A 22,256-nucleotide genomic window follows, 5' to 3' on the forward strand; every position below is an offset into this window, starting at 1 on the left:
CAGAGATTTGGGAGAGAGGGAAGCAGACAGACAACACACAAAGCGGAGGCAGGAGAGAGAACCAAGACAGAAGGCCAAAGAAAGCTTGCATCTATGGAGTATTTGAGTAACTGATGTTGACTCAAATAAAAGAGTTTGGTTTGGTAGGGGAAATAAGTTACAGATATATATGCAATGTAATTAACTTTTATAATATTTATTAAAACCTTTGAGGATCATTTTGCATAAACTATGTAGAAATACTTGGCGTGGTATAAAACGTCAGACAAGTATAAAATGACTTGGTATTTCATAGCTGAGCCATCACACTTAGTGAGTGCACCATGACGTCACCCCAAACTTTGAGACTTGGAAAACTTAAAGTCCCTGCTTAAAAACAGAGTTTGCGTTTTCCTATCGGAGGAGCTAAGAGCTCTGTGGGGTAGAGTGGAAAGTCACAACACTTCACAGGTTGTTACCAGCACTGTTAGGTCTTTGTCCATCTCGGATTCTTTACGGAATGGTGTGAGGTTTCAATAAGTAAAATTTATATTTAAGTCTTTGGCCATAAATCCTAATTTGCCAATTTCCAAACAGTTAGTAAAACCTTGAGAAGAGCTTGATTAAATCAATTCATAATCTTATCAACTCTTTCATAGAATTGGGTCTTTCTATTATGCTTTAAACTACAAGAATATTATATGTTATTAACATCACAGGAGTTCTATCCATTATTTATTGCATGCTGTATGTCTTAAAGGAGCAACTTGCCTTTGTTGTATCAAATAATTTTTTTAAATGCCACTTCCTCAAATGTACTGGTTCTCAATCCTGACTGCACTGTAGAATCCCCTGGAAAGAGTTTCAGACAGACCAGTGCAGGGGCCCCCTCCCCAGGGTCTAACTGTCTAACTGTCTAACTCCACTCCGTTGCAGAAGGGCCCGGATACTGATACTGCTCTGAAAGCATCCCCGGTTTCTAATATTCACTCAGGACAGAGTCTCTCAGCCTTTTGATTCATGTTCTCCAAATACCTCAGTCGAATTCCATTAACTGTCTTTGGAATGGTAAAGAGTAATTTTTTTAAAGTAACTTTTTTTTTTTTTTTTGGTGTAAAAGATTGCTTTTGTGTCTAGGCACTCATCCAACACAAGGGCATAGGAGAGGTTCGGAGCAGAGCCTACAGGAGGAGGAGGTGGGGGCAGAAGACTGACTGGGTCAAGGGTGGAAATTGGGGGTTGTGGAGGCAAGTACAAGCATGACTCTCATCCAAATATAAAATGAACAGGAGGAAGGGTATAGCTCAGTGGTAGAGTGTGTACCTAGAATGCACAAGGCCCTGGGTTCAATCCCCAGTACCTCCATTAAAATAAATAAGTGAGTAAACCTAATTACCTCCCCCCTCAAAATTTTTTAAAACAACAAAAAAAGATTTTTTAAAAAGAGTAAATACATAAAAATAAACAAATACAAAAATAAAAGGAACTCACAGCAAAGATTTTATTTAACTCATTTGTTAATGAAGGAACAAATAAGATGTTAAAGTTGGTTCAGAAGAAGTTCTAAAGACAGGCAGGACACAGGCCAGAGAGCCACAGACGGCAGCCGTGGGCCTCACCCAGCCTACCACTTGTTTCCATACAGCTTGCAAGTTAGGTCTGGTTTTTACCTCTCTAAATGGCTGAAAAAACTCAAAAGGGTTATAATATTCTGTGACATGTGAAGATACTCTGAACTTCAGTGTCAGTACCCAGAAGTAAGTTTTCCTGGAACACAGCCTGCCCCTTGATTGACTCTGACTGTGTTAGAGCTTACGGCCGCATAGCTGGGTGGTTGCAATCAAGACATGTGAACTATACTGCCTAACGTTTTTACTATTTGGCCCTTTTCAGGAAAAGTTTGCCAACCCTTGATATAGGCAATCAGGAATGCTGACACAAATGTGCAAATTGATGCAAAGCGGGTCAAAATCTACCCAGCAATAACATACAATGTTTGGAATCCTCTCTTCCAGGGGAAGGGAACCAATGGCCTCCCCATCAGACCAACTTCGCTTGCATCTCCATGGACTAGAATTACTGCGTTACCTTCAGTGTCCTGTGGCTTATGTAGTTGTAAAAGAGCCCAGTCAAAGACAAAAGCACAAAACTCTCTAAAATTAGATTACCCCCCCAAAAAATCTGCTAGTAGAGACTCAGAATTCCCTTTAAAAACATCCAGAATTCTTGTAAACCCATTTCTCAGTCTTTCACAGTTATTCCTACACAAACTAAACCACATCAACTTTTTCAAGACACCTGAGGAACTCTCTGAGCAGATCTCACTGTCTTCCAGGCCCACACAGGACATGGCCAGCATCCCTTGTCTAACCCGCATTCTCGGCATCCTCTGGATGTTGCCACAGGCCACTGACTGGCCACCACTGACTGGCCCCCAATAGTCGGCTTCTCATTCACAGACCAAACCTGAGTCCCTGCTGGGCTCGTGCAGTCCTCTGTGCAGGGAGCACTCAAAGGAAGGTCCGGCTCTGCCCTCAGGGAGCATATGTCCCCACACAGGCATTTCCAAGCCATTGGAGAGGGTTTGTTTTAGATCCAGTTCCCCTGTGATTTTACAGCTTCTTACTTTCCCAAAAGAAAGTGCAACATCCCTCAAAACTTCCCATCCACACTGCGTTTCTTTCATCTACGGGTAGAAAAGCAATCCTGCATAAAAATCAATATTCTCCTATATTCTCTGGTCCTCCTTAAAAAATGCGTGTTTGACTTTTAAATACACTTGATTTTCATTTAAACTGTTGCATATTTATTGCACTTAAGAAAATCCTCATTAACCATACCTTCAGGGTTTTGATGACAGTCTGAGGAAAACTTTTTGTGAGGTAAACAATTTTCCAAATTTGAGCTAAAATCTTTGCATTATTTCAAAAAATAGCTCTTGCTTTGATCTTCACCATTCACAGGCAAAACTGCTGACGGTTGGTCTCGGAGGAGACTCACACCTGAAGCCAGACTTGCTTTTCCAGGGTACACCAGTTTGGTTTCTACAAATGGTCACAGTTTGGGGTTCAAAGAATTGCACTTGCTGAATTTTGCTTTCTTGCACCATGTTTGGCTTTGCTCCTGGGCCCATCCTTAAAGCCAGCAGAACCACAGAAGACAAAAGAGACAGTTTCAAATGGGCACCAAGCCCTTCCTGTGGCTATCCCCAGGGGTTCTGCACCGAGGGGGCAGGCAGAAACACACAGCTCCCAAGTTCTCCTGCAATGGGTTAGACTGCGTACTTCTCCAGCTGCTGCCCAAGGGTCAGAAACTTCGGAGCTCTGTGTCAGGAAGCGGTCACAGACAAATATATATTTCTCATTGTATCACAGCTCCTTACTACTCGGAACTTTCAAATGTGAAGGATAACTTGACTTTTGGAGTGTCTTACTCTGCCATTTCTACTCTCTACTCTCTGTTAGAACTGCATTTGAATATACAATTGTCTCAAAATAAGAAGTTTAATTTTTTTAAAGCCAAGTCACATTAAAGTATTCTGACAAAGACAGCATTTTGCTATCTCACATCTCCCCACTCTGCAGACTACTTTCCAAAAGCAGACCGTTTTAACTCAGCGAGCTATTTCTTCTGGCATTTATTCTTGCCATATCTTTAAAATATATATACCTTTTGATATTTTGTATATTACTTATTGACTTATTATTGGAAATAGGGATTTAAGTTTCTTACAATACTATCTCCTCTCAATATACTGATAACTATTACTAAATCAATATTCAGTGTTTACATTGTATATTCACATTTTAATTTTTGCTAATTTTATGGTGTAATGGTATCTTGGTGTGATTTTTAAAAATTTCTTTTATTGAAGTATAGTTGGCTTACAATGTCATGTTAATTTCTGGTGTACAGTATAGTGATTCAGTTATGCATATATATATATATATTCTTTTTCATAATCTTTTTTATTATAGGCCATTACAAGGTATTGATTATATTTCCTTGTGCTATATATAGTAGGAACTTGTTGTTTAAGTAAAGTTATTTTGAGTCTGTTTTGCACACCTCATGATGAACTAAACGTCTTTGGTTTTTAGGGACTGACTTCTCCACTGCAGTATAAAAACTTAAGGCTAGAATCGCCTGTGTTACTGCCACATCTTTTGCATAAGAATCTGATGAAAGCATAATAATTTAAAGTACATTTATAAGTGATGGTAAAGTTTGGATGGTATTTTTATTTCGAAGGAATTGACTGTAGCCTTAGTAGTTTCAGTATCAAGCCAAGAGAGAGTAGGAGGCTTTTAAAATCAGACTTAAATGGGGTTATTAGACTCAGCAGAGCAAAATACAAGATACCCAGTTAAATTTGAATTTCAGATAAACAACAAATAATGTTTTAGTGTAAGCATGTTCCAATGGGAGTATCCTGTATTTTATTTAGCAGCCCTACGTTTAAATAGCCAACTGTTGTATCCATGAAATAACTTGGTTGGATTTACTGTGAATGTGAATGATTAATGCTAAGATGCCACAAAGGGAAAGAGTTAGAAATTCATGTTTGTCGGTTGATGACATAATGCAGCAGACGGTTTCAGTCTGACTAAAGTCTATATCGGGAGAACAGTATGAGTAATGAGATGCTGGCCCAGGGCAGAATGAAGACATTGGCCCTGGTGCTTCTTCTCTGCCCCTGATCATCTGGAGGAGCAGAGAGAGCCCATCACAGGCACACAGATTCAAATGCCTTTCCCCACGGCACAAGGAAGTCAGATCAAACCACCGATAGTACTCGAAGCCCTCCACTTACTCATCCCAGATCCTCCCATGGATGTCTTAGTCAGCTTGGGCTGCTGTAACAAAACATCATAGCCTGGATGCTTAAACAGCAGAAATTCATTCCTCACAGTTCTGGAGCCTGGGGAATCCAAAGTCAAATTGCCAGCTGATTCAGTGCCTGGTGAGGACCCTTTTCCTAGTGAGCACACTGATGCCTTCCTGCTGTGTCCTCACGTGGCAGAGAGAGGTCATGGCTCTCCTGTCTCTTCTTGTTTCTAAGGGCACTAACCCCATTCATGAGGGCTCCACCCTTATGACCTCCTTACCTCCCCGAGACCCCACCTCCTAATAGCATCACATTGGAGATGAGGGACTTCAACTTATGGATTTGAGGAGGATGCAAACATTCGGCCCATGGCAGTGGAGATTTGAACAAAACTACACATGTATATCCAGAGATATCTTGGTGTTAGGAACCATCGTTTCTGACAGTTGAGTGAATAATGGGGAGACACACTTAGGCATCCTCCCCAGGCAGAGAGAAGAGAGGGGGCTTCTCTGAAATCTGGTTACAACTCGCCACAGGCAGGTTTTATTTTAAGAAACTAATAAAAGTAATATGATTCCACCTTTCAGAGCAGTTTATCACTTGGAATTTCAGTTTGTAAATTAGCTGAGAGTCCAAAGATTCTATCTGCATCCAGACAGTTCATTCATCATGCTTAGCATTTGGATTTCAACACAGCTTTCCCACATATTTGCCAAAATGCCACTGAAGTAATCACAGAAAGCTCCCTGTTTTGATCTACCTAATGCCTTAAATATTGTCAGTGCCTCTGGATTTAGGTTTATTGGACTATTTTAATAACCCACCAATCTCTTTATCTGAAAGCTTCATATAACCCCTTTCCTAGTTCATAAATCCTTATTGATTTTAATTTTGCACCAAAAAGGGAGTGGACTTTAGTAGTTCAATGTGTATTTATCCAAAAAAGCAATGCAAAGTGGTGGTAGAAATTATCAAGGTATAATCCTGTAAGAAGGACAAAACCTTTAAATATTGTCAATATTTAGTAAGATATATGGTCAATATAAATTCCAACTGTATGCATAACCCACACCTTCATTCTCTCAATAGCATTTTGCAAATTGACAAGTTATTCAGTTATCCAATTTTGGAGAAGCATAATTTAAATTTTAATTACTAAAACTACCAAAATGTGATAATTGAGATTCCCCAAAAAACCCAATTGCATAAAATTCAGGCTCGTACGGTTGGAAGGTTAGTAAAATTTCCAGGCCAAAACTGCACAGCTAATTGGCTGGGAGTTCCAGCTGGGATGTGATCTATTCCAGTACCATCTGTGGTTTGGCACCATCTGCTGACCTAGTCAGTTTTTACCTCCTGGTCCCTAGATGTGCTGTGTCTGGCTGGGCAGGAATTCCAGAAATTCTAGGCAATTGGTGTTCTTTTAGTCTCACATATCCAGAATTATTGGGCCTGAATAGAAGAATGGGTTCAGGGACCCACCCTCAGTCTCCCCAGGTTTGGACACAGGCCACTGGCCCTTTCTATACCAAAACAATTTTTTTAAACATGATATGAAAAGAATCAGTTCAAATGCTATTTTTCAAAAATTAATTTTAACTTTGGATTTTCCCTTTTGCTTTCTCTTCTTTGGGGGATGCTTGGACCTAATGAATTGGTCTCAGGAGCTTCCTCCACAGACAGTTCCCGGTCTCCACCTGCTGTGGCCTCTACCTCCTTATCAGAAACTCCATCTTTCTTCACTGCATCAAGCATCTTCTCTCTGACTGATCAAAGTACCACCGACATGATGTCCATTGACCAGACAGCACTAATCCCACGGCTAACCATCCCCACTGATGATTATTCTGCCATCAGTCAGTTGGCTCTGGAAATTTCACATTCGCCGACATCTTCAGAAGACAGCAGCCAAGATACAGCCAGAGGCTTAGATGGGCTGGATCTCGTTAACGCTCCCTTCTCAGAGGTACCAGGATTCAGTGGGTATGTTTCCACCCCAGATGGCTTCTTGGAAAGCACGACTCCTGACCCAGCTTTGCGGTACATCACCACCAGCTCTGTGACCATGGCTCCCAGGGGCCGAGAACTTGTGGTGTTCTTCAGTCTGCGTGTGGCCAACATGCCCTTCTCCAGTGACCTGTTCAACAAGAGCTCACTCGAGTACCAGGCTCTGGAGCAACGGTTCACGCAGCTGGTGAGTGGACATACAACTCTGTGTGTCTCCTTTCTTTTTGTGCTGTTATTTTATGATAGAATCACTGGCTGTCTTGAGCAATGCAAGTTGGAAGAGACAAACAAGCCTGTATGTTAGCTGTTGCCGACGGCATTCAGTTAGTGTGGTGAGATGGATTCAGATCCAACAGGCAGGTGAGTTCTGTGCTGGACGCATGAGGCAGACCCTGCCGCCCAGCCTTATGGGAGCAATCATTTTTAAGACTTTTTCATTATAGTTCCTACTAATGTAGGTTTCCCAGGAATAATACATAGGAACTCAAGTACTGAAATTGGAGTTTAAAAACAACATGAGCAGATTTTTCCAGGGTTATAATGGCACATGCTGTTTTCCAGCCATCTGCTGAAAGGGTTCAAGGCTAGAAAGGTCTACCGCAGATGAGGGTGAGAGGTTCACGGGGAAGAACCCTTTGTTTTAGTTCCCCTTAAGTTCTCGTAAAACTGAAAAACAGCTAAGTGGCTTACCGTCACTGACCCCAAATAAAGAGAGTGAGAAGTTAATCATGATGGCGTATAACTCTGACTATAAAACACCCTCCAAACTCACATGTTTATTTTGTTTCTATGTGCACAAAAAGAAATACACAATGAGAAATGCTGGACTATGTAACCCCTCTAAACAGTCACGGCCAGTTAAAGTCAAGTACACAGTGCGTTATCTCAAAGATTAAAGAGTTTTGAAAATAACAGCAAATAATATCTGTAAGCTTCATGTAAGTTAAATCACTGTGCAAGTGAAAAAGCACATAAAAATCAATTCTTCATGTGAACTTTAAAGGAAGACTTAGCTATAGAGGAAGACTTTGTGCTGTCTCCTCCCTCCCCTAAGTGAGGTGAGTGAAAATTGGGACAATCAAGGCACAGTCCCAGGGCACTGAGCCCAGGTGCGTTAATTAGGGTACGTGCTAGACTGCCATAATGAGGAGACTGAGAATATAGTAAATTAAATAGTATTCGGGTTTATTTCTCTTTCACTTTTGGGACAGCTCTGCTCTCCAAGGTCATCCAGGGACTCACATTTCCCTCCATCTTATAATTCTGCCAAGCCCAAGGGTGTTTGCCCACTCACACGGCCGAAGCTGGGCCCCTGGCACATCCCTGTTTTCATCTGGGAGAAGGGGAAGAGAGGAAGCCCCGGGCAAGCAATTTCCTAAGCAAGTGGTGCCAAGATGCCCACATCTCTTCCATTGGTGGGAACCAGTCACATGGCCACACCTTGCTGCACAGGAGGCTGGGAAGTGTGGTCTTTAGCTGGGTAGCCTCTTTCCCATGAGGAAGACGGGAGTGGATTTGGGAGAAGGGAGTGGCTAGTTGTCTGCACACTCAGTGAGGACAGGGAATTCCCACCGAAGGCCAAAGCAATGTTAAAGATGCAAAGAATGAGCCCAAAGTAGGTAGGAGAAAACAGGAGAGAATAGATAGAAAAAATAAGTACTTTTTATAAACCTGCATTTTATTTTCACAATAACCTTAGTGGAGAAGCTAACTCGAGGGGCTACCAATGTGTGGGTCTGGGTCAGAGTCAAAATTCTGGTGGGGTGGGGACAGGGACGAAAGAAAAGCAGGTCTAGGCCAAGCCTGGCAGGTCGTAACCTGCACCTGTGTCTTCTCGGTTTGTGGGTGTTGGTTTGGGAAGGAGGGGGCTCACTTTCAGGACTGGGAACAGACATCACTGAGTTTCAGACATTTCTGAAAAGTGATCTCAAGGATGGGGCTTATAAGAAGCAGGTGCAGGAATGTGAAGCACAATTCCTAGGGGTGCAATTTTGAGATTATTAAATTATAGCTTAGAAAAGGTCCTTAGGGAACCACCTTTTCTTCTCCCTCATAATTCAGGTAAGAACATTGAGGAATGACACAGTAGCTAAGTGGCTTGAAGGTCACACAGCTAGCTAGCTCCAGGACGGACCCCTGGTCTCCTGACAGCCAAGTTCTCTGCCCTTCTCACTGCACTGCTTTTGTGTTAGTGTGAAACATCCCTGAACAGACAGACAAGCTGATTTTTTTTTATTGAGTTATAGTCATTTTACAATGTTGTGTCAAATTCAGACAAGCTGATTTTTTAAGCTTTGGTTTATTTCAATAGTTCATTTCAAATTGGTTGCTTCCAAGTGGATGTCCCACATACCAGGCATAGGTCAGTCTCCTCCTGGGTTCAGTTTGGAACATGTGTTTATTTATTCAGATTTTTTTTTTTTTTAATAACCAAGCCTGGCATCCCTGCTTGGCTGATAGTGTTGACCTGGACTTTTTAAAATCGTCTTTCTCACAGTTCATCATGAAGAAAATCACTGCCCATCCATTTCAATACACAGAAAGGTGGAAATATGACACATAATTGCTGCAAACAGGTCATTAAATAGTGGTGTTCTGGTCTCCTGCTAAATCCAAACACCAGTACAGCAAAGGAACTGAAATGGACGCCTCAGATAATGCAGTATGATTATCAGTGAGTTAGCAGCAGCTGAGCACCGAACACCGATGAGGGTAAACTGTCTTTCATTGTTGCAGCTGGTTCCATATCTACGATCCAATCTCACCGGCTTTAAGCAGCTTGAAATACTTAACTTCAGAAATGGGAGTGTGATCGTGAACAGTAAGATGAGATTTGCTAAGTCGGTGCCCTACAACCTCACCAAGGCAGTGCGAGGGGTCTTGGAGGATTTCCGCTCTGCCGCAGCCCAACAGCTTGATCTGGAAATAGATCGCTACTCTCTCGACGTCGAACCAGGTAAAAGACTCCAACCCAGAAAACTGTGTGAGTGTTTGGGGGGTTTTGTTTGTATAAGCACGCATTTCAAATTTTGAGGCCACAAATGTCAACCTAAAATCGCACGTGACGAAGTAACATTTTGGAAGCTATGAAACACCTTAGGAGAAAGGAAGGGTCCTAATGTTGCTGGGGATGAGGCTCTCGTCACATTGCAGGAAGAATTCAGAGACAAGGCACAAAGGTTAAGAAAGTGAAGTGGGGATTTATTAAGGGATGGAGAGCACACTCTCAAGGGGAGAGTGGGCAGGCTCAGGTGAGCAGCTGCCCTGAGTTCCTTTGGCAGGTTGGTTACATAGAGTGTAAAAATGAATGGGCAGAATATTCACTGGGGAGGGAAGGGTCTGGGGTCATATTCCCTGATTTTCATCTCAACTCCACCTTCCTGAAGGGAGGAGGGATTCTTGTCCATATTTAGTATGGATGGGAAGTGTCACGGTGTTGGTGCATGATGGGTACTTCTAATCTGCAAGGCTGATCTTATTGAAATGAGAACATAATGAGCAAAAGGTCACATTCAGACTGGAGATTCCTGCCTGTTCCCACCTTTCGCAAAGGGAGGAGGGATTTTTGTCCTTATTTATTCTGGATCAGAAGTGTCATGACATTGGTACTTCTGTTATCAGAGAATAGGTTCTTGCCTCTCGCAGGAAAGAATTCAAGAGGGAGGCATGGTAAAGCGGAAGCGAGTTTATTAGAGAGTCGCACTCCATAGAGTGCGGTCTGTCTCACTCAGACGGGGAAACATCTTAGTCATACACACTCCAAAGACAGAGTGCAGGCCGTCTCAGAAGGCAAGGGAGAGACAGTGGCCACAAGGTGCAGAGCTGTTAAGTTTTATGGGCTCAGTAATTTCATATGCTAATGAGTAGGAGGATTATTCCAACTACTTTTGGGAAGGGGCAGGGATTTTCAGGAATCAGGCCCCCTGCCCACTTTTTGACCTTTTAAGGTCGGCCCAGGAACTGTCATGGCGCCTGTGGGTGAGGCTCAAGGTCCCCTGGAAGTCGAATCTCCTGCCATCTTGGTTCTAACCAGTCTGTTCTGTCCTCAGTTGCTGTGTAATTCCTGCAGTGGTTGTGCCCTGCCCTCCTGTTTCACTCCTAATCTGCAAGGCTAATTTTATTGAAATGAGGACATAATGTGCAAAAAGTTACATTCAGACACTGGAGATTCCTGCTTTTTCCCACCTTTGTCAGTCTCCAGGCCACTTGTCACCCCAAAATGTGTCACCTCTTATCAGCCCAGGGGTTTCTGCTTTTCTTTCTCTGCCCAGAGACCCCTGGTGTTTACATGATGTTTAGTTTCCTGCATTTGGCTGGTGCCCCTCCTTTCTGCCCAATTCCTGCCATTTGGCCTATGTCCCCATTTTTCTGATCATATCTAGCTATCTGCCTGCTCTAACAGTTCCACCATTAGCTTCAAAATTCTATTTTCTAACCAAATAAAGGGAGTTTTTTTTTTTTTAATTCCCTGGAGTGCAAGGGGGCAAGTCTCCAAATCTACTGGCAAAGCAACTTTCGAGTCAGGTTCAGACAAAGCTTCCTAATTGGCTATGAATTAGTGAAGTGGATCTTTAACATCCTGCCTGGCTTTCTGTGGACTAACAAGGCCAAGGGAAAGGCCTTGGGCAAAATGTGAACAAAAAGGCTCAGCTGGGAGACATTTATCTTTGACAGAGCAAAACTTTGAGCAACTTTAAGAAAATTGCCTCCTACCTTAGTAAACAGGATTATTAAAAAGACAGACAGCCCAAAGGCACTGAGCCTGGGAGCGCTTGCCTTTGAACAAGGGCAGCTAAGCAAGCCCTCTGGACCCCCTAAGAAATCAAAGACCTCCGAAGTGCTAGTAAGACACTGCCTCTTCCCCTGAAACTACCAGGGGGGCCCTGCCAGTTAAAATCAGGAGACCAAAGTTTTTAGTCAATTGAAAATGAAAACAGGAACTTAGCAAAGGAGAACTTAGAAAGAGAGGTGGGAGCCCGAAGCATCCCTTCCACCCTCCCCTGGGGAGCTGACAGGCCACTTGGAGACCCATCCAACAACAGGAGCCACGTCCGTAAGGAGCCAAGTCGAGGTGGAGAGGGGAAACCCGGGTGGGTGCCTTTTGGAAAGAGGGCAGGAAGCTGGTAGTCTATTTGCCAAGGATGCGTAAGGCGACCCTGGTGATGCTGGAAGGAAGCACACCATGAAACAATGACCTTGGAGGGTCACAGTCCTGAATGTGAATCCTGTGCACTATGCAGCAGCGCTCAGTCTCCACAGCTGGGAAGTGGAGATGGTACCAATTTCGAGGATTCATCAAAAGAATGTTTACAACACTTAGCATGCCATTCGACACGTTGCAGTTGACTGATTAACTGTTAGCAGTTAATACTGTAACAGGGTCATTATTAACCTGACTAATAATTTGTGCCCTTGTTACCAGAGAGTAGGTTCTTGTCTCATGGGAGAAAGAATTCAGGACGAGACACAGAGGTCAAGAAAGTAAAGTGAGGATTTGTTAGATACACATTCTGCAGAGAGAACTTGGTCTGTCTTAGCATGGAAAGCGGCCCCAGGGTGCGGGGGTGGCTAGTTTTTATGGGCTGGATAATTTCATATGCTAACAAGTGGGAGGACTATTCCAGTGATTTCAGAGAAGGATGGGGGATTTCCAGGAATTGGGTCCCGCCTACTTTTTGGCCCTTTATGGTCAGCCTAGGACTGTTGTGGGGCCTGTGGGTGTGCCATTTAGCATGCTAATGTATTACAATGACTCTAAAATGTGGCTCAAGCTCTGTTGCAAGTTGAATCTTCCACCATCTTGGGCCAAGTTGGTCCTAACCAATTTATGGCGTATCCTCAACGGCTATGTCGTTCTTTTAATGGTTGTGCCCTGCCCTCTTCCCTCCTGTCTCACCCTGAGGAAGATACCAGTGGGAACGATGAAAAGTACCATGACAAGGTATTTGTGCATAGGCTGGACTGAAATTATTTTCACTAATTTCTCATGACCTGTTTGACTAGGTAGCTTTTCCTCTAAGAAGCCAATAGCAATAGAAGTGAGCTGGTGCTCGCATGGTTTTCAGTCCTTACTGGAGCCAAATTTATACTGAGCTATCCAAGAAATGCTTTCAGGCTGCCTAGTGTCCTGTGGGTCACATTGAAGCCTGGGGCCCAAACAGTAGAGAGAGGATGTGGGGGTAGAGATCAGTGTAGAGGGTTCTAACGCCCCAGCCAGTCTCAGGCAGTCAGAGGCCTATGGTAGATGGTGGTGTGAGGGTTGAGCTGCTGCAGCTACCAGAGACAACCAGCGCCATGAAAGAAACCATTTAGTGACACTTGTTAAAGATGCCAGGGAAGGCTTTATTCCAGCAGCCCATCTCGATGGGTGTAGGGACCACTGCAGTGGAGTCTCACAGTAGAAGAGAGACTGGAATCAACTCTGAGCCCAGCATGCACAACTGGGAATTTACAGCCAAGGAGCAGAGTGGATCCGTGGATGGAAAATTAATAAGATGGAACATCAAGGGTGCCAGGGGATTGTGGCTACACTGACCCAAAAGGATTCTTGCAGAGGGCAGGTCAGCACGATCAGACACCACCTGTGAGAGAGCAGAGAATGAGGAATCTAATGATCAGATATGGAGGATGGAGGATCCTAGTCAAACCAGCTTAGCAGGATTCATGCCAAAACCAGACAATGAAGAGACAAACGCAGAAGCCCAAGAGTCAAGGCCAAGTTGAAAATTTCAGGAGAACCTGGGCAGAGTCTAGTCAAGGAGGGAATCTCTGTCAGCACCAGAGCTGAAGACACAGGACACCAGCCACCAAAGTGTCGGTGGCGGCACACAAGCAACTATTGGAGGGTGGTGACTGCAGAAGAGAGAGAGGTGGCCCCAAGGGAGAGAGATAGTCAGGGACCCACTTAATTGCAGACTCACAACACCCCACCATTCTCAGCCTCTCCTGTTCACAGCCTGTTCCAATCCAGGAGGAGACAGCCCTAAACCCAAAACACTCACAACCATTGCTTCCAACAGAGTTCATTAATTTCTTACTTCTATGAATCTGCATGTCTTGTAAAACTTCTTGAAATTGAAATGTAAAATGCTGATCTTTAAAAAAAAAAATCCTATATAGTCACAGTGAAGTGTTTCTAGCATTAGTTCTCCTGTACAATTTTAGTTGGAGGAAGTATGTACAAAATTAATATTTTGATTATAGAAGAAATGAGTGTCTAGATTTTAAAAACAAATTAAGGGAAACTATGCAGGTGATTTTTCAATAGTTGTCTTATTTTTTTAATCTAGGCTATGACAGCTATTTTACTTCTAGTTTTTCAGCATGATTGACTGATCCAGATTTTCTCCTCCTGGTGGTGTATTTGAGTGTAAGCTGTCATGGTGATCAACAGGCGAGCTGATTAAAATGCCCTCCTAGTACAACCAACCAGTGCAAGCAGTCGATCGTGCTGCCTCTCAGGTCCCTGGACCCCAAGTGAAGATAATTACTTCAGCCTCCTTGAGAACAAGGACTCAAATTCCAATTTACATGGCCCCTGGCTCTCTAGCTGGCATGGTCTTTTCTAGTGTCTAAGGCTTGGCTGATCCTTGGCAGTGCCCATCCCCCAGCTCATAGTAAGAGAGGTCACAGTATCATTAAAAATCCCAGATAATACTAGAAGGTCACTTTAGCCAAAAATGACTGAGAACAGAGGTAATTCTTCAACCTCCCATCCAGAGCAAGATGCAGGTCTATGCCCTGGAGATGCTACTGAGAACCTACTGTAAACAGTTCGTGGTGGTGGTTCTTGAGAATGGTGGAGAATTGAAATAAAACCCTAAGTTTCTCTCCGTCCATGCCCCTTTTAGCCAGAAAGAACACCCATTAATAACTTCTTCGATTCCACAACCATGTACTAAGCTCCAACCACGTGCATGGTACCATGATGAGCCTTCTGTTATCACTGAATAATTACCCTCACTCTAACCCTGCCCTTAAGCAGTAAGTCATAAGCAAAATATTTGGGGCCAATATTTAAATAACAATTAAACAATAATCATGAACTTAAATGTAGATTTTTTTTAAAGTCCTTTTAATCACTGAATAGCCCAGCTAAAGCTGCTGCTACCTTTGCTCCAGCAGAACACAGAATGGGAGATTGATATTTGAGCTGGAGGGACATTCGTGATCATCTGGTTTAAATACCCCTTTTTGTAGAAAGGAGAGATGAGACCCAAAGGTGCTAACCCACATTCCCAAGGCCACACACAATTGCAGGGAACCGGCTCTTCTCACCCAGGGTGCTTTCCTGGAGGTTCAGCCTCCGCAGGTGCAGCCAAGCCCAGAGTGTTGTTCTCAGGATTTGAGAGAAAAAGCCCGATGGGCCTGGGTGGAAGGTGAGGTCCCTGCTTTATGTCTCAGATGAACTCCCCAGAAGGGGGCCATGTTTATTAAAATTACTAAGCACTCAGCACCAAGCACTGAATTAAAGGGATTTTCAAGCCTTAAGAAGGGAGCAGTCAAACTACCAATGCTGCATTAGGATTTCCTGGGCTCTAGACACTTTCCCTTCAAGAATATTGATTTTAAACTTTAATACTAATTAATAGAAATATTTAAAATTCTATTTTATGGTTGCCTTGGTATAGAAACAAATATAATCCAGGTTGGATTATATTCATTTTTTTCTTCTGATCTGAACAAATTTAAAACATGTTCGTGAACCCCTAAAAGTATTGTGGGCTAGGCTGTGCGCCCCGTGCCCTGCACATTACCACTGATTGGGATGTGTGGTTCGTCATTCCCTGATGCCCCAGGGAAAGAAATGAGCCCCTCTCCCTCCCCACCAACAAAACCCGGACTGCGAAGCCTCGGTTATAGCCGGGGAGAGGAGGGCGGCCCCCCAGGCTCCCCCTCTTCCGCCGGCGGCAGGAGCGTGCGCGTGGCCCCGGTACCCCGGACCGACTCGTGGTACATCTGCTCGCTCCTCTCAGATGTGAGGCTCGGTCACGCCGGGCGCCGGGGCGCCGCGGGTCCGCCTGCCTTGGAACTCGGGGGCCCTGGCTCTGCTTTTTTGAAAAGGGGAAAAGATGATCCAGGAGTCTGCAGCACAATACCCCGGCCGGCCAGGCCCGATCCGCCGCAGTAACCACGGAGTCGTAATGGCCCTACCAGCGGTCCCCTGGAGCTGCTTCTGCCACCGTGCCAGTTCCTAGCAGACCTCGCTTCCCTCTACCGATGCGCACTGCGCGGTAGTTCTGAAGTAGACTGAAATCCTTTCGGGCTCCTAAAATTTCCTGCTCTGAATCTCCTCCTACTTCTTTTGCTGTTGAGCGCCATCTAGCGATTACTAGGTTTCATCGCATTGAAATTAAAAAACGTCCACGGAAAAGGCGTTAACAGGCCCTCAGCCCTAGCCAGCCCAAAAGAAGCCTGAGTTTCATCTACACGGAGCTGAAATCCTGCCCTAGGGGGAGGCCCCTATCAAAGGAAATGCCTTCCTTCCTATTCGACACGTGAGTGCTGTCCAAGAGAAGAGGGTGATGAAGTAAAGAATTTCCAAAAACAGAGCAGAAAGGCAATCAGTGCACAGCCCCAAGGACGTGGGGCAAATGACGGGACGATCTGGGGGAGGTGGGCGCGTGCAGTGAACTGGAGTTGGTGACATGCCGGCCTGAGACCCTCAGAAGGCTGGTGGGAAGGGAGAGTCATTTCAGGCTGAGAAGCAGGAGTGCACTTGGGACTAGAAACAGAGGGTTTGAAAAAGACAGTCTTGGCCCATCAGGGACCTGTGAAATTTATAAACTGCTTGATGACCAGGACCATAACCTTCTTAACTTTAACTTTAAAGTGCCTCCAAGTGTTCCCTGCAGGCAGGAGATAGTCGTTTAAATGCCTTTTGATCACATAATGGAGGGCTGAGAGACATTCTTCCTCAGTCAGCCAGTTGGAAATGCTTTTCAAGACCTTTGAAATGAATACAAAAGGCAGTATATAACCAAATCCAAGGGAGAAACTGATACATAAAATGTGCTTACACTGGAAATCTCTAAATGATACAAATATTTCCAGTTCGACATGGCAGTTCGCTTACTTCAAGACATGTTAGTTCGCTTACTTCAAGACATGTTCATTGCTGTCACATTTGAACAACAGAAACAAATGTGGAGCCACGTCTCCACATTTCCTTGTACTTTCTACGAGGAAATAATTTGCCTCGTGAAGTCGTGGTGGGGACAACAGTTTTGAGCTTCCATTTGGTTAGCAGAGCCTAACTTTAAAGGGAGGCATTCCTGGACGTCTGATTCGTAAACCAATGACAGTGGAGATGCTGGCGTGGTCCCTCCCCTCTCCCCCTCCCCCACCTCATCGCCTGTTAGTCCCTCAGAGCCCTGGGGTGGGGGGGTCCTGGAAACCCCATATTTGAAACCACTAGAATAATATCGAAAGCCGAACGTGGTAATCAGACATGAGGATGTTAATCTTGGGTCATACTTACTACTTAAAATGCGCTTCACTTTCCTCACCTAGGAAGATGAAGTTAGCGATATCTACTTTAGAAGGTGGTTGTGAATATTAATAAAGACACATGTTTTAAGTGCCCAGCACTGTCCCGAGCAAACAAGGACCCTCAATATATGTGAGCTCCCAGTTTATACAAATAATCGTCATTGCATTCCCGGTGAAGTTGGAGGTTCAGGATCGTGATCCCTGGGGCCGCATCAGGGACAAGGCCCGAAATGAAATATCAGTGCTCCTCCCATGGCCAGAATCCACACGGGAAGCCAAGGATTAGGTGCCAGAGTGGCTTTCCCACCAACTGCAAACTGGCAGCTACTGACACAGTTCAACTCACCGAGCGCCTTGGGCTGCCTCTGCAGAGAGACTGTCAAATTTGCTCTGCAGAAGAGCTCTCCACCAGGATAAGTCATTTCGCCAGCAAGCAATTATGGTGAGCCCAGGGCATGCCCCAAGTCATACTAGGTGTTTGTTGGCCCAGGCTCAGGGAGAAACCTCTCTATGGTGCCCACCGCACAAAAACAATCTATTTATAGGGGATTTAAAAACAGAAACATATTTTTAACAGGAAACGTGTGTGATTATCACACATTTCCTATGACTCTTCAGAGGGGCAGAATCCATGCTCTCCGTGGGTCTTGACCAAGTTAAACATATTTCTCCGCTTCCGAGAGAGGGCGGGAGGCTCCAATGACCCGCCCCTGGACTCTGCTTTCAGGACCTGGGTGTAAAGTTGTTGACAGCTGTTACTGAGTTATTCTCTAAACAGTGACAAGGATCCCTTTGCGGGGCCAGCTTTAGGTGGGGAAAGACAGTTCACATCATCCAGGCGTGGCTGTCCAAAAGGACCCTTCTTGAGGGCTGCTGAGAAATAACAGCTTAATGTAAAAACTTAGCATGTCTGTGGTGCTGGGAGACCCACAAATGTTTTCAAGGACCTGCTTTTGCCCTCAGCTTAGGCTGGACTCACTAACCCCACGCCCCACCTCCGGCTCGCACTTCTTCCACCACAAGGAGGCGCTAGATCAGGACAGTGAACATGAAGGTCAATTCTTGTCCCACAAGCTGCCCCCACCCGCCAGTGCACAGAACTTCTGTGGTCAGTAAACCTGGCAAAGCAGCTGACCATGTCCTCCACGTGAAGATTCACAATCAACATCAGCTTATTAGGGTCTCTAAGAGGTTTAAAAGTAAAAAAGAGAAAGGTGTGCGGTTGGAGAGAGAGAGAGAGAAGGAACACACAAGAAAGAACTGTTACATTTATTTCAATCAGCATTTAAAAAAAAAAAAAAAACTCCTTTAGCCACCAAACTTCTTTTTAGTATAAAATATTAAATCCTGCTGAATTCGAGTTTGGCAAATATTCTCAATTGGGAAATACTAGAAGAGAAGATCACTGAAGCCATCCTGATTCTGAAACTTCTAAGATCTATTTAAATATTTTCTAAAGCACAAGTCTGCTCATGCCCCTCCCCTGCTCCGAAATCCTCCATGGCTCCCACCTGCCTGTAAAGTCCAGATTCCTTAGCGAGGTATTCAAGGCCCACCAGTTTGGACCAAACTCACCCTTCCTGTCTTAGTTTCCTTCCCTCCTGTTCACGAGTCTCTGCTCTTATAATCCATTTTACAAAGAATTTGAGACAGTCCTACAGAAGTAAGAAAAGAGTTAAGAGAACAACTGATGACCAAAAGAGAACAGTAGTCTATTTGAGTTTTCCAAAGGAAAGAACCTCTAACATTAGGGCCTTAAGGATCAGCAAAAGACTGTGAGAAATGCATCTTTTAAGTCAGGAAATCATCCTCAGTTTTGGAAACTGTCCATAAAAATGACTGACTACTACTTTATAAGATATCCCGATCTTAAATATGTAAGTTTACCAATTCACCTCTACAAAACATGCTTGCTGTAAAGAAAAATCTAACAAACAAAAAATTTTTTAATTCTCTAATGCAGTGGTTATCAAAATGTGACACCCCCTGCCCCAGGTCAGATTCATCAACTTCACCTGCATTAGAGAATTAATTTTGTTCGTTAGTTTGTTTGTTAGTGCCTTAGAAATACAAACTCTCTGTCCTTATCCCAAACCTCCTGCATCAGAAACTCTGCAGGTGGGGCCCAGGAGTCGGTGTTTCAACAAGGCTTCTGGATGATTCTGATGCGCACCAGTTTGCCCATCGTTGCATTTGAAGTTAAATATGTTATCACCTGTATCTATAAACTCATTTATCGAAGATACAGAAACGCGTGGTTCTATTTTCACTCCACTCTGTTCTCACTCCTGTACAACTCACTCCAAAACCGGGTGATGGCAAATCTATTTGGTCTCTTTGATCTTTTGACCTCTGCTGGTTCCGCTGCTCAGGGGTCCATGTAGCAATAAAATCCGCCCCGTTTCTTGCAGCCGATCGAGCAGATCCCTGCAAGTTCCTGGCCTGCGGCGAATCCTTCCTGTGTGTGAGGAACGAGTGGACCGGGGAAGCCGAGTGTCGCTGCCGAGCGGGGGACCCGCGCCCCTGCGCCCCTGGAGAGGACTGCGAGGACGTCCTGGGGAAGGGGGCGCCCTGCAGGTGGGTCCAGCATCCCGACACGCAGATCCAAGAATCTGGTACTCAGGCCTCTGAGACTCCTAGCATTAGAATGAATTCGTCTGGTCTTTTAAACCCAGGGTTCTCAAACTTCAGTGAGCACCGGAATCTCCCGGAGAACTTGCAGGAGCTCTCGTGGCTGAGCCCTGCTGGGCTGTTTCTGATTCAGTAGGTCTGAGAGGGGCCCAGATACAGCTGCTGCTGGTGGTCCACGGACCACACTTTGAGAACCACTGGTCCTAAGTCTTTCTGCAGTGTTTTATTAAGACCAATAAGGGAAGAAAAAAGAGCTTGGATCAGCTTTAAGACAGAACACTATGTGGTCTACTACCTTAACTGATTGTGTGTGTGTATGTGTGTTTGTGCACACGTGTGTAATGTTTGTTTTTTCACTGTTTGCAAACACATTAGCTTTCATCATAAGTAAGCTGAAAAATCAGAAAATTATGAGAAAGGAGATCAAAATCATGTGCAATTCACAACATTGATGTTATCTTTTGGTGTATGTCTTTATATAGAATTTTCCAAAGCAAAATGGAATCAGATTGGCTTCTTACTTTAGAGTCAGCTCTTTTACATAGGACATTCCCCCATGTCATTAAATATTCTCTGTAGCATCATTTTTAATGATTACATGGCAATCCATTTTATAGATGTGTTATGGTATGTTGAGGCAATCCTTCACTTCTGACAGAAAGGTTAAGAGAAGCTCTTTAGAAGGAGAGAAAGAAGGTGAGATATAACTGGGCTTCTATTCATGAACCAGTCTTTAGGCGTAGGTGGCCTTATGAACAAGCAGGGAATCCAAAGGGACCCAGGTCTTCCCCAAGTCCTGTGACACCCAGATGATCTCTGCCCGGGGAGACCGCTTCCCTCTGCAGACTTCTCCCAAGCATGTCCCACCTTCCCCAGTCCTGAGCTTCCAATCACACACACCTGAACATTTCCTCAGCCTTGATCACCTCAGACCCATCTCTTTCTTAGATCTTGCTTTTGTCACTGTCCTCCTACTCATTCTAGTGGTCACTGTCCCTAATTTCCCACTAGGGGGACTCATGGCCAGCTGCTTCCACAATCAACAAGAAACAAGAGAAATTCAGCCTTTTTCTTGATGAAACATACCCTGTTCCATTAAAGTATTAACATTTTAAAGACCATTGTCCAGTAGTGGTTAAGAAGTGATGTTCTGGAGTCAGACAAATTGTGATTAAAATTTTGGTTTAGCAATATACTAATCCAGTGACTTTGGACAAATTTCTTAACTTCTCTAAACCTCCATTTTTTCATTGGACAATGAGACTAATAAAACCACCCTGTTGGGTCACTGCAAGGGGGTATGTGAAATCATATTCATAAAACATCTTTACAAAGAGTGGTAGAGCACTGAGTATATATATTCAGGTAAGTGAGGATTAAGATGATGCTGTCAATTTCTCCGAATTAATCCAAACTAAAATCCCCAGAGGATTCTTTTTGGAATTTGACATTCTGGTTCTGAAGCTCCCCTGGAAATAAAAATGTACAAGAGAAAATCTTGGAATACAATGACGGAGAAGCTGCTCTGTAAGACAGAAACACATAAAGTAATACGTAAAGCATGAGGATGGACACATACAGCAAATCAATAGAACATATATAAGCCCCAAAGCCTTCTATATTAGGGAATTTATTTTAACAAGCATTTCGAATCAGTAGAGAAATTGTCTGTAATGGTTGGAGTACAGCTTGTCTTCCATTTAGAAAAACTAAAATAAAATTAGCTTCTTACCACACATAAACCAATGCTCAAACATAAAATCAAAACTATGAAAATATGAGAAAAAAATTTTATACTTCTATAAATTGGGCTAAAAAAGGCTTCCCTAATAAGACATCAATCCAAGAAGACATTAAGAAGAGGACGTCCATAGGGGGAAAGGCACCATAAATAAAATTTAACAGATAAACAACAAGGTGGGAGAGAAATATTTATGACCTAAATTGTAGACAAAGGATGAATATCCATTCTATGAGAGCTCCTACATATCAATAAAAAGCAAACATACTAATATTAAAATGATCAAAGATGTACCCCCGAAACTAACATTGTAAATCAACTACACTTCAATAAAAAAGTAAACATTTTTAAAATGAGCAAAGAATACAAAGGCACAATTTATAGAAAAAATCCAAATGACGTATGAAACATAGGAAAAGATGTTCAATCTCACTTACTCACGCAGCACATCAGAAGAACCCTGGACTTTGATGTTGGCCACGCCACAACAGCGCCAATGTCAATATGTCCTGAGAGTCCACGTGGGCCCCACCTGCCCTGCAGTGTGACTCCAGGGCAGGGCAGGGCAGGGGTGGC

General features: G+C 43.8%; 1 protein-coding gene and 1 non-coding gene across 2 annotated transcripts in view; both read left to right on the forward strand.

The window, feature by feature from the left end:
- Positions 1-22,256, forward strand: part of IMPG1 (interphotoreceptor matrix proteoglycan 1) — a 98,942-nt gene that overhangs the window by 68,617 nt on the left and 8,069 nt on the right. Inside the window, exons 13-15 of the mRNA XM_011000244.3 lie at positions 6,490-7,004; positions 9,554-9,773; positions 19,720-19,885. Of these exons, the coding sequence (XP_010998546.3) occupies positions 6,490-7,004; positions 9,554-9,773; positions 19,720-19,885 (901 nt within the window). The remainder of the gene's footprint in view (positions 1-6,489; positions 7,005-9,553; positions 9,774-19,719; positions 19,886-22,256) is intronic.
- TRNAS-AGA (transfer RNA serine (anticodon AGA)) lies at positions 1,271-1,344 on the forward strand. Its single transcript has one exon. It is a non-coding gene; the product is annotated as a tRNA-Ser (tRNA).

This window comes from Camelus dromedarius, chromosome 6 (assembly GCF_036321535.1).
Source record: "Camelus dromedarius isolate mCamDro1 chromosome 6, mCamDro1.pat, whole genome shotgun sequence".
NCBI lineage: Eukaryota > Metazoa > Chordata > Mammalia > Artiodactyla > Camelidae > Camelus > Camelus dromedarius.